Below are 16,688 nucleotides of genomic sequence, written 5' to 3'. Positions count from 1 at the left end.
TAACTTTCAACTATCTTGCCAATGTAAACCCAGATAGCACCCATACATTTTTCACATTTCTAACACCAGTTCGAAATTTTATTATATAACATCTCCCAGATAACACGCGAGCCATGATTGGTCAGTTTAGTGGGCCGTATTAAACAGTACGGCTCGCTAATTTAAAAATTTATGTTTACTTTGCTTACGATTCACGAAATATGATTCTGCGGGACCTGCGCCAGGTGTCTTTGTTTTGGGTACCAGGGTAAAATGTGTAGTCGTCTTAACCATAGCAAAGAAACACGAAAAATTTCACCCGGCCAATTATGGTTGTGCGCATGGTTGTGCGCATGCGTGATATGTTGGCCACACCGGGTTGGTGTTAGCGTGTGTCACCTTGCTTTTATTGTTGTTCTTTTTTCACGACTGAAAGTGAAAATTGGTCATTTTTTACGCCTAGCTGATGACGAGCGGTTCAACATTTGCTCATCGACAAATGTGCGTCAAACGTGTGTCATCTGCCTCTTGAGACTGGAAAACGATTGGCTAACGGCGTTCAACTCAAGACGATCTGTTGAACTGAACTGACGTCCTCTCTGTTTTTGTCCAACAACGTTCAAATTTTGGTAGAATTGCCTACTTCAACATTCAAAATGGCCTGATACACAGCTCAAAATATGTTGAACAAGATCTGCAACATTTGCTGATCAACAAATACTGAACTGTGTGTCACTGACTTTGGGCCGTTTTACGGGTCGGTCGTCACTTTGTCGTGCAGCACAGCAACTGACGGTCTTTTTTTTTTTCACCATGTCAATTTATGGCCCTCGTACGCAAAAACGGGAGCCGTAATCTAAATTACGGCCCTCGAATTTTGTTAGTAAAAAGTATTTATCATCTTGACAATCTCAATCCAATTAAACTGGCAAAGGGTTAAGCCGCAGCCGTTCAAAGTCCATATAAACTTGGCCAACTAATTCAAGTTTGAACCCAATTCGTGTTTTCGTCCATTGAGAGTTATAACCACCGAAAAGGTGTTCAATGATACCCTGTAACGCGGCAGAGCCTAATAGCGTCTACGGTGATGACAATGTTGCAGGTTTTGTAGATTAAGTCCCGGAAATTAGTAAAGGTAATGTTGAGACTAGGAGCTGAGAGTAACGAGCAATTGGCCTTATTTTGGTTTAGTTTAACCCTGCGCCGCCCTCTTCTAAAGCCCTAGCCGTCATATTTATCATTCTAACTAGTTAATGTGGATAAATGTGACTCACAGTAACGTAAAGGCTAATCAGTTATAAATAGAGGATTTTACATTCCCGCGCGGGTATACGACTGTTTATTTTCCCGGAAAACTTGGTTTAAAAATAAACACTTTTCTGACGCTGATGGGGACAATCCTGATACCAGATTCTTACTATTGGGTAATGGACTCTTGATATCGTGAAATCTCACGATAATCGTTGACCCGTTATTTAAGGACGGTGCCTACTATTGTTATTGCGCATATGTTCTGCTCATCTCGAGATACTCGGATTTCCTATCGGCGTTGCTTATTAAGACAGGGATATTTTTGCGCGGTTCAAAACTATGCGGAGAAAGCAGAACTTAGCAAGTGCTCTTGGTATCCAAAAAGAAAATTGGCGGTAACCACGCATTTTTCAGAGATAAGTAAGCTTCAATTTGGCAAAGAACGCCATACGTTGCTGTGTATTTTAAAGCTTTTTACAAATATTGTTGATTAATTATCTTCAAAAAATGCGAGGTTACCCCCAATTTTCCTTTTTGGATTTCAATAATACTTGTTAAGATCTGCTTTTCCTGCATATTCAGTAAACCGCGCAAAAATACTTTGAATAGGCCACTGCGGAAAATACCATAGTACTCTTTGTTTGTCCCCCAAAATTTTGAATAAGCATCATTGCTTTTGTTTTCTCTTGGGACCATTGTACGTCCCAAGAGAAACTTGAAACAATGTCTATGCAAAATTTGGGGGGACAAACAAAGAGTATTATGGTATTTTCCGAATTGGCCTATTAGTAGGCACCGTCCTCAAGGTCCTCATCAACAATTGGAGAGCTAGTTCAATTAACTGACTGCATCAGAGGTATCGTCTGTATTATTATTATTATTATTATTATTATAATTATTATTATTATAATACAAATTCTAACTTTTAGTAATATTTGCTGCCATAGGAAGTGAATGGGATTACGTCATATTGTCCTTGGTTCGTTCTGGGAAGACAGATGATCTCGATCCAGAGCCTTCCAAACATTGGCTCAGAGAACACCTGGGGTTTTTAACGGATGAGCATCAAATGAACGTCGGCCTCACACGAGCTCGAAAAGGACTTTGCATTATTGGTAAATACCCTTGAAAAGAAGATCTCGCTCGTTTTACCTCTTTTTTTTAACTATGTGTATTATGTCCCAATGGAAAGGAAGGGTTACGTTTTTGCAAACGTTGCACCCTGGTCAGAGTTTTTCTCTGTCCTTGTGTTGGCTCATTTCCATATATGTAGTAGGGCTAACGCTCACATGGTTTATATGGGTAGAAAATTAGCACTTCACGTCACCCACTGATAGTTAATTTAAGTCTTATGTCACAATGGGCTAAATCAATTAATTCACTATTTTACCCTTTGGGAATATAGCGGTTTTCGTGTGTCGTAAAAAAATACCAAAGTAATTATTCGTACCAATAACAGCAGATACAAACAACGCAATGAACCAATCCGAATTCGTAGCAATTCCATGTAACTTGCCACTGAAAGCGCGGAAAAAATCGCGCGTGCACTGAAGTCGCGATTGGTTTTGTTATGCTTGGTGATTGGTTCAAAAACCGTGCGCCAGTTTATCAATCAACGGAAGGACACACAAAACCAATCGCGACTTTTATGCGCGATTTTTCCCACGCTTTCAGCAAGTTACATTGAATTGCTACGAATTTAAATTGTTTCATTGCGCTGTTTGCACCTGCTGTGATTGGTTGAATTAATTACTTCGGTATTTATTTTACGACACTCAACTGAAAACCGCTGTAACCTGACGCGAGATTTTTGAACCAATCACTAAGCGAAGCATTTGCAATCGCGTAATTACTGTCGACAGTCATTTGAAAACTCCTCTAAAACGTTTTCTTCCACGTTAGAATTCCAAATACAATACACAAAGAATCTTAACCCCGGGAGATTTGAATTGGATACAACATTGAAATGGTCGATTTGGTCTATTACTGTGATTTTTATAACTCTCGCAATTTTGATCACCTTCAAGCACCAAGCCCTAAGTTGCGGTTGGACTGAATCCATTGGCTGTGTTGTTGTTAAATTTGTTTGAGCTAAGACCAAAAATTGAATCTGTCTGATAATGACGCGGGCAACAGGGAAAAAAAAAACGAGTAATCGTAGAACTAGTCCACCTCCTGCTCCTAATAACACTTCCCTATCGAAAGAAACAAGAAAGAAAACTATCGGTATTATGCGTCAAATAAAAAAAAATTTCCAGCATCCTCCTAAACGGATTAAGATTTCCGCTACAGATAGGTCATCCAACGAAATGAAGGAATCCTTAATATTAACTGAAGCATGCTGACTTTGTCGCCATTTCTTGTACATAATGGGCGTTAACACGATCTAATTGCACATTTCCAGATGCGGTTTGCCTCTGTTTCAAAGCGAGAACACACAACCGGCCATTCAAAGAGATACTAGTTGTGCATTTTAATGCAAGTCAAAGTTAGTTTTCATTTGAGAAGTCTCACTATGAAACAGGCAATCAGTTCAGTGGAAATAGCCTTTTGCAAGCCGTTTTCTTAGATACAATACCAATGTCAGTTTGTGCATCAGTGATCTTCGCTGAAACGTTGTATGGTGTGGTGTCCGGCTCTCTTATATTGCGGGAATAATTGACTTAATTAGATGGAAATGAAACGGTTATCACTTCTGGCATGATACTGTCTTATATAATTCTCCGCAGGTAATAAGCATCTGTTAAAGCATCATCCTATGTGGGAGAAGTTGTTGACATTTTACGAGGAAAAGAAATGCTTGGTAGAGGAATCTCACTGGCCAAAGAACTGATTTTTCCCTTGATGAAAAAGCACGTTGTTGTCAAGTCACAATTCAAAGCGGACAGAGCTAGCGTGTCATTATTTTTACCCTACGACAATTTGTAGCCGTTTATAGTAATAATGGATTAAATGAATATATGCAAAACTTTTTTAAATGTCAAGGAAAAAATGTTGAAGACATTTTAAAAGGAATTTAAAGTATTTAATGACACTACTTCATATAATTTTTTTTCATTTCTCACGCAAAAAGAACAAAAGTTTTAATCTTTTTTAAAGAAGACATTGTAGCCACTCTCAAATTGTTAACGCAGTGAGCGGGAAATCAGTCTAGCAACCTAATTCTGACTGACTCTGTGAGTTTCAAAAAGAGCATCAATATTCTACCTCCCGGCAAAATTGTGGAATAAGGAGCTCGAGCTATACAATGAATGCAGATGTGACCCGAGGGTTGAAGCTTAGCATGCAGTCGTGTCTAACTACCAACTGGTACCAGTAAGTGAAGTAAAATATGCAGTAATGTTTAACGTTGGGGTTAGCTGTTTTATTCCAGATTTAAGAAAGCAGTTGCGTCTACTGCGCCTGTTAAAGGTTTCTGAGGCAATTTGTACTCGTACATTTTAACTCGCTTCGACCTGAGTCAGAACGCTCTTTGTATATTGTAACAGAAGCCACCCGCACCAACGGGAGATGTACGAAAATCTTCAATGAACTTTTAAAATATTTTGGAGAAATAAAAGGAGCTAGAGAAAAAAATTTCTTTGGAATTTGATAAAAAGATATTAAAAAATTAAAAACTCAAATTGTTAGTCAACTACACTTCTCTTTTTAAAACGCCGATGGGTTGTCTTCTTTCAGTTTGGTTTCTTACCACCGTTGTGTTGATTTTGACTGTTGCATTCCATACAATACGAAACCTTGTTTTAACCTTGTGTTTATCTCTTTGACACTCCAAACTCTTGGCTCCTGTGAAGATCTTCTAAAATTTCTTTTAAAATGTTCTTTAAAACTTCGGTGAAAAGAAGAAGTATTAAAAAAGGTTTTGGCAGATTAATTTCGCTCTATGTCGAGCCTCTTCAATGCCTTTGTTAAAAGATTATTCTTAAACCCAACAGCTAAAAAGGTGGGGTCAGTCTTTGTAGTCTTTTTACCGAAGTTTTAAAGAACATTTTAAAAGAAATTTTAGAAGATCTTCACAGGAGCCAAGAGTTTGCAGTATCGAAGAGATAAACACAAGGTTAAAACATGGTTTCGTTGACAAAATCCTTCCTGACATCAGCGCATAAAATTAGTAGAAAGTATTCCATACACTATTCCAGCATAACTGACTTTCAATATCACCTTGTGTGTTAAGCGAGATTTCCTTTTTATTGAACCAATTTCCTACCGTTGACGACTAGCATTGAGCTTTTTCAGCAGGCGAAAGGTAGTAATACAATTTCTGAACAAGCATGATGAATGCATGCATGCACGCAATAACATGCAGTTTTTTGCTGATATCTTTCTTTCAGAGATTGGCGATCTTGTTCCCAGGGCTTTTCTTCGCCGGCCGCCCAAATTTCGGCGGAAACAACGTTAAGAGATTGGTACCTTGTCGTGTAATTTACAACAAATCAGCGAGCGTGAATCGGTAGCAGTTTTTAACTTAGTCGCCGGCTAGTTAGTAAACTGGTTACCCATAACGAAAAAAGAACATTCTTAAAAAAATCTACTAACTTTGAAATTCTACGAATGGTTGTTCGCTTGGTTCAGAAGCTGTTTTCATGATTCAGTTGTGTTGTGGGGCTATTTTGTCTTATTTTAAGGACGGTGCCTACTAATGTTATTGCGCATACGTTCTGCGCATCTCGAGATACTCGGGTTTCCTATCGGTGATGCTTACCAAGACAGTGATATTTTTGCGCGGTTTAAAACTGTCCGGAGAAAGTAGATCTTAGTAAGTACTCTTGGTATCCAAAAAGAAAATTGGGGATAACCATGCATTTTTGAGAGATAATTAAGCTTCAATGTGGAAAAGAATGCCATACATTGCTTTGTATTTTAAAGCTTTTTACAAATATTATTCATCAATTATCTTTGAAAAATGCGTGGTTACCCCCAATTTTCTTTTTGCCTTTTCAATAACACTTGTTAAGATCTGCATAATCATAAACCGGGACAAAAATACCTTTGAATTAGTGGGCACCGTCCTTAAAACGTGAACAAGACGAAGGGCCGAATATCACGTGGTTACGCATCATCCGCTCGGAAATTGTTTTAGGATTACATTCTTGTGAGACCTGTAGGAGATTGTAACCAGGCTCAATTAGGTAACCAAGCTTTTGAAGCCTACGTAACCGCTAAAGGGCTGGGAGAAAGTTTGAACATCTTGTAATTTCGCGGTCAAGATAATGTATCGTGAAAACTATGAAAATTACCTATCATAACAATCAGTCCTAGAATTCTTGATATTTTGACGAAATCTAGAAAAAGGAGTGATTTGCTTAACATTAACTGACAATGAATTCCAGAGGTTGGTACCAGTGGAGAGAACGAATTCCATATTGTGTAGTATGAACCGATTCAGTTTACCATGAAACAGATTATGATGATCATTCTGTGATTGACGTGTATTATATGAATGAATGGAGGATACTGGATTGAAATAATCAACAAAACATGAAGGTCTTAGTTTATGAAACCACTGATAGACAAAAGAAAGAATTTCAAGATGAATTATATCAGAAATTTTAGAAGACTAAGAGACTTACAAATGGTTCAAATGGTTTTGAATGCGTTTCAGTGTCAAAAAAAAAAGTCTTAGTTCAGAGAGCGCATTTTTGAAAGGTGGTCACTGACTTTAGATAGGTTGGGTATACCATACCCCAAACTTGAATACGATAAGTGGGAAAGGGGTAGATTAGTGAATAACAAAGCATTATTAATATATCAATTTTAACATAGAACCTCAATTTTGAGAAGATGCCTACAGGTTTGAGTCAACCGTTTGAACATCTTGAATATTTACCCGCTCAATGTTTAAGTTTAATGACTTATAAAATATAGGGAAGAAGACAAGAATTAACCATTATTAATAGAAAATCATTGAATTGAGGATGGCTTTCACAATTTAGTACCCTGAGTTTAATAGCGGAGGCGCGCCAGCGGAGCACTATGGGTAAGATTTTTTGGGAAATCTACTCCATGCGAGAACTTTTGGTTATCACGTCACGTACGTGCGTCTGTCCGTCCGCCCGTACAGACTGTCGGGGTGGAGGTGGGGAGGCAGGACAGCCTCTGGGGACGGGAATGTTCAGGCAATTTTCCTTGGCGGGAAATCGCGTGGCTGCGTTGCATTTGGCAACCCGCGTTTTTCTGGTGAGAAATCATATTAGCGAAAGGCGATGGGATAAAGAGAGAGCACGGGAGAAGAGGCGACGAAATTTGAGAAGTTTAAGCGAAGAAATCCTGGAGAGAAGCCGAGGAAGGAGAAGAAGAAAAAAATTAATGAAAGTCATCGTAAAGCTCAGAGAAATAGAGCGAGAGACAAAACACTTATTTACAACTGTTAGCTTTCAGGTACGTTTAGTAAGGTTTTCCTTCTTTAATAATAAGCTTATATGCCTCGCTGCCTCACATAGTTTGTAAAACTAGCTAAAAAAGGAAGAAGGCCTGAAAACGTTTGTAATTCCGTGTTGACAAAGATTCTGACATGTTTCAACAATCACATTTATAGGCTTCTTGTGTGAAATTGGTGTCCAGTTGTGAGCGGCTTTCTTTGACTTTGAAAGTGAATTTCCTTCACTTTAGGTTGACTTTTAATTAGTAAAGATTTTTGCTTTTGCTCTGAACAGAAGAGAGAGGGAGGAAAGATTGTCAGTCAAACGAAAAATGTTGTAGAAGAGATTACTGTGCGTGTAATTTCAATTTTAGTTGTTTGCAAGGCTTGTTTGTTTACTGTTGTCAGCTCCTAGGTGTTTGATCTGTTTGATCACTGTAAATGACGCCGTTCATTTTGTACTTTATGCCAAAGCATAATTATTTCCATAAACACTATGCTGCTTTCTAGGGTTTGAAACGGGAACTCAGCTTTTAGGCTTGGATTAATCTATATATTAAAATCAACCATAATGAAGATGCTCTTTTTTTCTCTAATAACGTTGACTTACGATGTTCATTGAACAGTGCTGGATTGAAGGAGGTGTGCCTATAGGTACAGCAACACAAACTAGTTATAGCTTTAGTGTTAGTTATTTCAACCCAGACAGTTTCAAATTCATTTCAACTGAATTGAAATCTTTGAGAAAATCGATAATTCTCTTGTGCTCCGATATTTTCAAGTGGATTTGCTTATTTATGGTCACTCGGTTGTCCGAATTTCATTTGTGATCAGCGATCTCAATTATTACAATCAAAGCCTCCGACTGAATCCGAAGGGGAAATACTTGCTATTTGAACATCGTTCTGCAACTCTGTTCAAAGCCCGGAGGGATACTCCCTTACAAGGCCTTAATGGGGACGTGCGGTCAGCCACGGTATGTTTTTCGGGATTTTTGTCTTGAACAGGGTATCGAATTTATCATTTTTTGTCTTAATCAGGGTATCGATTTATCAAATTTTGTCTTAAACTGGGTTAAATGTCTTAAACAGGGTATCAAAAATCGGAATTCTGTCTTAAACAGAGTAGGAAAATCAGCGATATTTGTCTTAAACACGGTCAGGGTATGAGGGGCCGCGCCGGCACCTCCCCACCCAGGGATATATCAAGTCCCCCACCCCCCGGGGTTCAAAGTAAAATAATTTTGGTAAAAAAGGTCTTGGATATGATGTCTGATAGTTCAAATCATGACCTACACGAGACTTTCATTAAACCTTTGCAGGAGCTCATTAAGAGGAGCCTCTATCTCCCATACTTGGCCTCGGAGTCAACCCTTTCCCGAGTAGATTTATTTATAGAACACCTCCCTTGGGAGATTCAGCACGCTCACTGTTGTAAAAGCCAATCTCCCTTGGGACATTCAGCACGCCCACTGTTATAAAAGTCAATCAAAACAGAGCTATCTCAGCGTCAAGGGAGTTATGATACTTTTCGCGGGAAAAACCTGTTCCTAAAAAAATTTACTCGGGAAAGGGTTGACTCAAGGAATTAGAGGATATAGAGGCTCCTCTTGATGAGCTCCTGACCTTTGTAATTATCTTGTCGAAATGTTACTATGAACAGCAGAATTGAACAACGGTCTGGAGCCAGGTCTCTAAGCTTCCCAAGAAAGTATTGCCAAAAAGAGTTCATCGGCGTCGTTACATGGTCAGCGGATTCGGTACGTATGTGAGTCTCCTTTCATAGGCCATTTCAGAAACGTGAGAGGACTGGAACGAGTTTCTCATACTTGCTTAGATTGAAAATCTTAACTCTTCAACTGAAATGTTACCAAATGAAAAGCTATCCAGCCAAGTTTGAGAGTTTTCTACGGAAAATTGGCCAAATGGGAGACTTGCAAAAGTTGCAAAATCCCATACAAACCCTTATAATTTTGTGGCCTGTCTACCCATTCCATACAAACTCTCTATTTTAGGTGATATTTGAAGATATATTATTTCACCATTTTCCTCCTCTAAATACATCTATTCTTGGTAAAGACTCTGAAACTTGGTTGATCTTTCATTTGAATGTCTTAGTTTTATAAACAAACGGAAAACAACCAAACTCGTCCCAGTCCTCTCACGTTTCTGAAATGGCCTATTGATGTTGCCTTTGTTCTTCAGCTTTGAAAACACAAATTTCGGTCTGCTGGTACTGGGAAAAAACCTTGTTATAACCGGGCTCCCGCAGAGATCGGTGAAGAAAAGATCGGCGTGTAAAAATCGGTAAGACCATAGGTTTAATTTATCTCCATAAGGCAACCTTAAATTAGTTTTATATTAGCATCTTCGCAACATATTTTTGAATTGAATTAAAAAGAAGGGAAACCTGTACCTGCCTGGGCAAAACTAATGAAAATGACACAGAGTGTATTACAATATATCCATGAAAAATCCATAATTTGGATTTGAGTCTTCGCCTTGCATAAATTGATTTCTTAGCTTCGCCGCAATTGAAGAAACTATAGCCATGCAAATCGAGTGTGCGTTCTGATTGGTAAATTATTTTTGTTCTTTTTACGAGAAAACTCTCCGCACAGCTGCGGTTTCTTTATTCTAGACGGTTAGGTTATGTTCAATTGAAACCGTTTATTAAAGCTTTCATTTTCTTAACGAACAGCAAAGTGGAATCACATCATGTTGCCATTACCAGCCATCATCCATAGACAAAAATATTTTTGTTTCTCTCGCATGACAGAACATGGAAGGGCCGAGTATTTCATTCCTTAGGAGAAATAGATTCATAAGGTTTATTTTAAGAAGGATTGCTTCGTTTAAAAGTGATGAAAATTGATGTTCGTTCCTTCTCTTCTTTTGGATCAACAATGAAATTAGGTAAGCTATTTCACTGTTCAGCTGGCGGTCTTGAATGACATCATGAGACATGGCTAAGTTGTCACGCGGACACCCTGAATTGTTTTCGCTTCAAGTTTTCGGAATTTGAATTGAACTTTCCAGTGATTCTCGACTTCAGCGGCGACCTCTTCCTTCGGGTACATGGAATCTCTAAATTCAGTTCAGTGCGGGTTGATATCACTGAAGATCAATCAATTTTTGCATGTATGTTTGTTCTTTGTACTGTAGTTCGTGATGAAATTGTCATGTCCACGTGGATGAGTAGTATCTAATTTGAATTTCATCGCAAACCCAGACAAAACAGTGTCTCCTGTGTCTCTGAACTTTGATAATCATGTCCGTGTTATCTTTTATTTTGATCTTGTGATCCGTCAAATAGCAATTCGAGTTTGATTATGCTAGTATCAGGAAATACGAATATCATTTTGATTGTTATTCTTGACAAATGTTTGTTCATCATGGATTAGGATATGTTTTTGTGGTATAAACAGTTGGTAAGATCTTGTTCTTGAAGATATCGGGCAATGGCCTTAATCAAAAGCCTTTAATGAATTCAAGTTTTTGAGCCTCACGCAATATTGTGCGCCTTCCGGCTTCTGCCTGTTTTCTGTTTTCACCAATTTATGGTATAAACAGTAAGCTCTTACTCTTGAGAATATCGGGCAATCGCGGTGATCAAAAGCTTTTAATGAAGGCTGTGGCTTTATGCCCGGAAGCCTGGCAAGGACTTAAATGGACAAAATGCCCGGCAGTGAGACTTAGAAACTTAAACCTCCAGGCGGTACCGCACGTCAAGCGCTGCTCATAACCAGTGAGGCCAGGTGCTAGCCATTGGCATTTTTAACCATAGAGCTAATATAACGATCAAATCGAACTTTAACACCCCCCCCCCCCCCCGGGCAAACCCTAGGCAGTTTACTATCTTCTGTGCCCGGGGAGTGGGGAAAATTGAACCGGAAGAGTCAGGTTTCAAATGATTTTTTTTTTTCGGGCGCCGAAATCGCTAACAGCCATAAAGCACGTGTTTGGACGAGATGGAAGAGTTAAAAGGAAGAGAGATAGCATTTGCGAGCGACTGGCTTACAACCGAAGCGCTAAACAGTGCCATTTAGACACTTTGTGTAATGAATTCAAGATTTTCGGCCTCACGCAGTCTTGTGAACCTTCTGGCTCCTCAGTGTCGGGTTCAATCGTTGTGAAAATGATGAAATTATAAGACGTCTGTAAAACTGTGATATAAATCAGGTCTTTGAAAAATATTTTCAAGACAGGATAAACTAAAGAACTGCGTTCTACAAAGAGATTTATGGCAGCAGAAATAATCCGACAAGTCTCGAGGCTGGAGCCGCTTTTTGAGAGTACCGAAAATTTTCTCGCGTAAGAAAAGCCACTTCAGTCCGAAATTGCCATCCGCTTGTATTGACAGTCTAATCTTTCAACATGCAAAATCAAGGTAACGAAAGAAAGTGATTTTCGAGTTTTAATGGCCAAACTGAGCTCTCCATTCTTTAAGACATGTTTTAAGAAACAGAGGAAATTGTGACACCCCTCGGCCCTAAAAGTGACAGGTCCTGGTGACTGTGTGATTCACCCGTTTCTCAAAAGTATAAGTTCAGATAGCTTTTGCGGCCGGAAAAGTCATTTGTGAATTTTAAAGAGCTGATCTTTTAATATGTTTGCAAGATAACTAAAAGTAAAATGATTTTGAGAATTACTTAAAACCTTTCCCTTCTTAAGTTACAGAGGGGACTGTGACACCCGAAAAGTTATTGGGACTTTCGAGAAAAGGGGCCCAGGAGATTAATTGTTTCTCGAAAAGTCTCGGAACGTTTCGGGCCCTGTTCGGGTGTTTAGCCTCACCATTTTGTTGGTTATTGTTTTGCTTTGCTATTTATCATACACTGCCATGCAAAATGCACCTTAAACGGTTAAGCAAAGACCCTTTATGTGCTTGGTTTTCTTGGCCGGACGTTCTTAGCTCTTCCTCTTTGAAATGATCCCTGCACTGCTTTTAAAATATAACTGACCTGTATCATTGTCTTTGAAACGTCGAAATTTGTATTCATAACCGTCTGCTGGCTTCGTCTTACAAAACCTGTTTATAAATGCCGTGAGACGTAAAGAAAAAACCAACATCTATTCATTGCTTGGTAGGACTAGAACACAGAATTATCGGTGTTATCGAGTCATGGCGGGTTGTCGAAATTGCAGTGTTGATTTTTAAACGACTTGAGACTTCCGTAATGTCTTGTTATAATCATGTCGATAAAGTGGCAATGCGACGCTGAATTGAATAAATATCGAACATGCAGCTATGTATAAATTCCCTATGTACGTAGTGAATATCGTCGATCAGTGTTTAGCCCATGCTACCATCTCACTCTTCATGCTGGCGGTCATATCATCATCAGACATGTATATCTACTTTGTCACGCGGACTCCCTGATTTCTATTCACTTCAAGTTTTCGGAACTTGAATTGAAATTTCCAGTGATTCGCGACTGCAACTAGATGAAGAAAGTACACGGCTACCTCTTCCGTCGTGTAGATGAAATATCTAAATTCAGTTCAGTGGTTAATATAACTGAATATCAATCAATTTTTGCATGTATGTTTGTTCTTTATGCTGTAGTTCGTGCTGAAATTGTCATGTTTGGATGAGTAGTATCTAATTTGAATTTCATCATAATCCCAGACAAAAGAATGTCTCTGAACTCTGAAAATCATGTCAGTGTTATCTTTCATTTTAATCTTGTTATCCGTCACATAAAAATTCGACTTTGATTATGCTAGCATCAGGAAATACGAATATCATTTTGATTGTTATTCTTGACAAAGGTTGGTTCATCATTGATTAGGATATGTTTTGTGGTATAAACAGTTGGTAAGATCTTTATCTTGAAGATATCGGGCAATGGCCTTGATCAAAAGCCTTGAATGAATTCAAGTTTTTGAGCCTCACGCAATATTGTGCGCCTTCCGGCTTTTGCCTGTTTTCCGTTTTCACCAAATTTATGGTATAAACGGTAAGCTCTTGTTATTGAAGATATTGGGAAGATAATCGGGAAATCGAGGTGACCTAAAGCTTTTAATGAACGCTGTGGCTTTATGCCTGGAAGCCGGGTAAGATCTTAAATAGACTAAATGCCCGGCAGTGATCACAATAGGACATCACAATTCGAGCCTTCCGGCGGTTTCGAACTCGGGCGACCGCACGTCCATCGGTGGTCATCACCACTGAAGCCGGTTACCAGTGCATGAATAACGTCGATCGGTCTTTAGCGCACCATCTTAGTGAAAAAGGGGTTGGTCTCTGTTAACTTGTCGGCTTCGCTTCCAAAGCCACTGGTTTGCCTCCCGCAAAAAGTCTTGATTCTTAAATATTTCATGTTCGTTTATATCACTGGTTTATTTGTTTGTGCTTTTTGTGGCCTTAAAATGCCTCCAAGGGAAACAACCAATTTAATAAATGTAACTTTATTATCCGAATATTTGAAGTGGGGACGCAAGATACAAGTGATCCTCGTACTTAGAGCGGTTTTCAATTGAGTGTCGAAAGTAATTAGCGAATTACTTTGGTTTTGCATCTACTTTACTCAGTGATTGGTTCAAAGTTTTCGCGCCACTTTTTCAACCAATCAGAAGTGAAACCAAAACCAATTGTGGCTCGCGCTTGCATATTTTCTCGCCTTTTGTGTCGGCTACGTGTAATTACTTCGAGTTTTGATTGGCTTACTGGATTGTTTCCGTCCTTTTTGATTGGTTAAAGTAATTACTATGCTTTTGGTTTACGACACTCATTTCAAAACCGCTCTATCTATCTCCGGATGCTAATGATTGTATTTTATTTATAGTTTATTCCTGTCATTGTTCATAGTCTGTTATTTGAAGCTTACAAATAATAATTGGTTTATTTTCTTCTCTTTCCTTTTTTCTCCCTGCACAGTTCCCTTTAAAAATTTGCTTGTGCTCCCGTATTCCCGAAATTACTTCCAAACTAGTTGTTCTCCGCTTTTTGATCCCTAAAATGGTTTAGTATGTTCCCTTGTTCCCTAAGATGTTTTGTCGTCCTTATCCCCCCTGTTCCTGGGTTCTAATTATCCATGTTGTTTTTTTCCCGAAACCCCTGGGAGGGCCTCCGAACTGTTCCGACTGGCCATCGTTACATTTTGGCCGTTCGGCCTTCTTCAGATAAAATTAAGAACGAAAAGAAGAACTAACATTGTATATAGTGGTGCTATCCACTGGGCAAATCCCAAATTGTCTTTCTTAACGCGAATCCGCTGGTTGATGGTGTTTCCTTGTTGAAAGCACTATTCTCCTTTTTAAAAACCGACGTCAGCAGCTTCAGAATCAGTTCATCATCTGACAGTTCGCAAATATTGTCCCTCAGAAATTATCCGGGGATTTTCGAAGATGTTTTACACACAATACATGACCGCTCCCCATAGGGGCTCTTCAGGGCCAATTAAACACAACGAAGCGACGGAACATAACAACAACAACTGTTAAGAATCCCAACTGGCCGGAGGCAAACCAGTTGGCTATTTACAAGTGCAGCTGGGAAGTTGAACCAGGGACTACCAGGATCTTGAACCCGGGATCTCCGGATCTCAAGGCAAGCGCCCTAACCACTGGGCCACACTACCTCCAACTGATGACTGAACAGTGTTAAAAATATTAAGGTTCCCCTAACTTCAAATATCTTTCTTTGCTGAGATAACTCTCTTTCCTGTAGCAATCTTATTCTGCTGTTTTCCTTTGAAAATTTCCCAAAGTTCTTTACCATTCAAAAATGCTTTGAAGAAGGGGATTGATCCATTCCTGTCTTCATGTCGGCCATGGGACACACCATCGCGAATTTAGTCTACTTCAAACAAATTGTGCGGATTTGACTTTACTGCGCCTTTCAATAACATGCGGACTCCTAAATTCAAAGGTCAACCGACAAATGCGTTTTTCGCAACCATCAATCAAATGTTCGGCGGCTACTCCAAGCTTCCGACTATTTTCGAGCGTACAGTAATCAAATCAAATCATTGAGCACAATTCAGACAATATAATCGGAGGCTGGGAGGAGCCGATTGAGCTTTGAATTTTAGAGTCCGCATGTTATTGAAAGGCGCAGTTAGTATGTCGGTAGTTCTGCGACATAAATGGTAAAAGAGGTTAAAGACAGTTTGACAATTTTTTGTAAACTTCATTATATTTCTTTCCTTTCTATCCAGAGTTAGCCAATGATTCTGACGCCAGTAGTGTATGTAGCATACAAACCTGTCCTGGTGATGTACGTGATCGAGCAAATCCGCAGAATCGCCCTAAGATGCCTACGTTTTCAGACATTGAGAGAGGTTCAATGAGTGATTACACCAAGTCTTCATCCCGTCAAACACAGGCACATAAACTGCCTATTGCTAAAAGTGCAATTCGTCCAAGACCGACTTGGGTATTGGGCTCCTATCAACTCTGTTGGCAATTCAAACGCAGACAGACTTGTTCCGGAGGGCAAAAGTGCACCTTTGCACATGGTGAAAACGAAAGAATAGCTTGGGAAGAAGATCGAAAAAAAGGTATATTAAAAAATAAGACATTCACTTTCCTTTCGACGAGTGATTTTCTCCATAGTCGTGGCACATACATGGTAGGCCTTACAGCATGAAATATGTTGACGCATACTGCGCATGCCTAGAGTAAAACGTTATTGAAAACAACACTTAAATTGGCTAAAAATACTGGGTCAATGCCGTTAACGTTCTTGAAGGGCGCTTAATCTTAGGACTTCAAAACTACACTGAAAAGGAGAAAGCAAAAGGACTTGATTCGATTAAAGATGATGCTGTTTTAACACTACAGCCAACTGTGGACTCACATTGGATAACGTAGAGATGCCAACAAAGATGCAAGCTCAAAGAAAACAAGTGCGGGCCAAGGTGCAAAGACGCATGAATAGTGTTGGCAAGGAAAGCATTATGAATGTCCAAATTTCGGGGCATACTTTATTTGCTAATCACTATGATGGTTGTTTCTGTATAATTCAAGTGCTAGCTTTAATTCCATGTAATCCATCCTATCTGACCGTTAGCCCTAGTAATGGTCCAAGGACGACAGAGAAAAACCCTTCCTTGAGTAGGAAGTGAACATACGACTTCCGGAGTAGATTACCG

General features: G+C 39.2%; 2 protein-coding genes across 6 annotated transcripts in view; both read left to right on the top strand.

Moving 5' to 3' along the window:
* LOC138058929 (3'-5' exoribonuclease HELZ2-like) overlaps nt 1–4,853 on the top strand; it is a 67,849-nt gene extending 62,996 nt beyond the window's left edge. Inside the window, exons 40-41 of the mRNA XM_068904392.1 lie at nt 2,178–2,345; nt 3,960–4,853. Coding sequence (XP_068760493.1) covers nt 2,178–2,345; nt 3,960–4,063 — 272 coding nt within the window. The 3' untranslated portion in view covers nt 4,064–4,853. The remainder of the gene's footprint in view (nt 1–2,177; nt 2,346–3,959) is intronic.
* Nucleotides 4,854–9,469: 4,616 nt separating this feature from the next.
* LOC138058928 (3'-5' exoribonuclease HELZ2-like) overlaps nt 9,470–16,688 on the top strand; it is a 72,201-nt gene continuing 64,982 nt past the window's right edge. For all 5 annotated transcript variants that reach the window (XM_068904391.1, XM_068904390.1, XM_068904388.1 and 2 more), the window contains exons 1-2: nt 9,470–9,894; nt 15,753–16,094. In XM_068904391.1, the coding sequence (XP_068760492.1) occupies nt 15,848–16,094 (247 nt within the window). In that variant the 5' untranslated portion in view covers nt 9,470–9,894; nt 15,753–15,847. The remainder of the gene's footprint in view (nt 9,895–15,752; nt 16,095–16,688) is intronic.

The sequence above is a fragment of the Montipora capricornis genome, chromosome 8, assembly GCF_036669925.1.
Source record: "Montipora capricornis isolate CH-2021 chromosome 8, ASM3666992v2, whole genome shotgun sequence".
Lineage (NCBI taxonomy): Eukaryota > Metazoa > Cnidaria > Anthozoa > Scleractinia > Acroporidae > Montipora > Montipora capricornis.
This window is presented reverse-complemented; position numbering and strand designations above follow the sequence as displayed.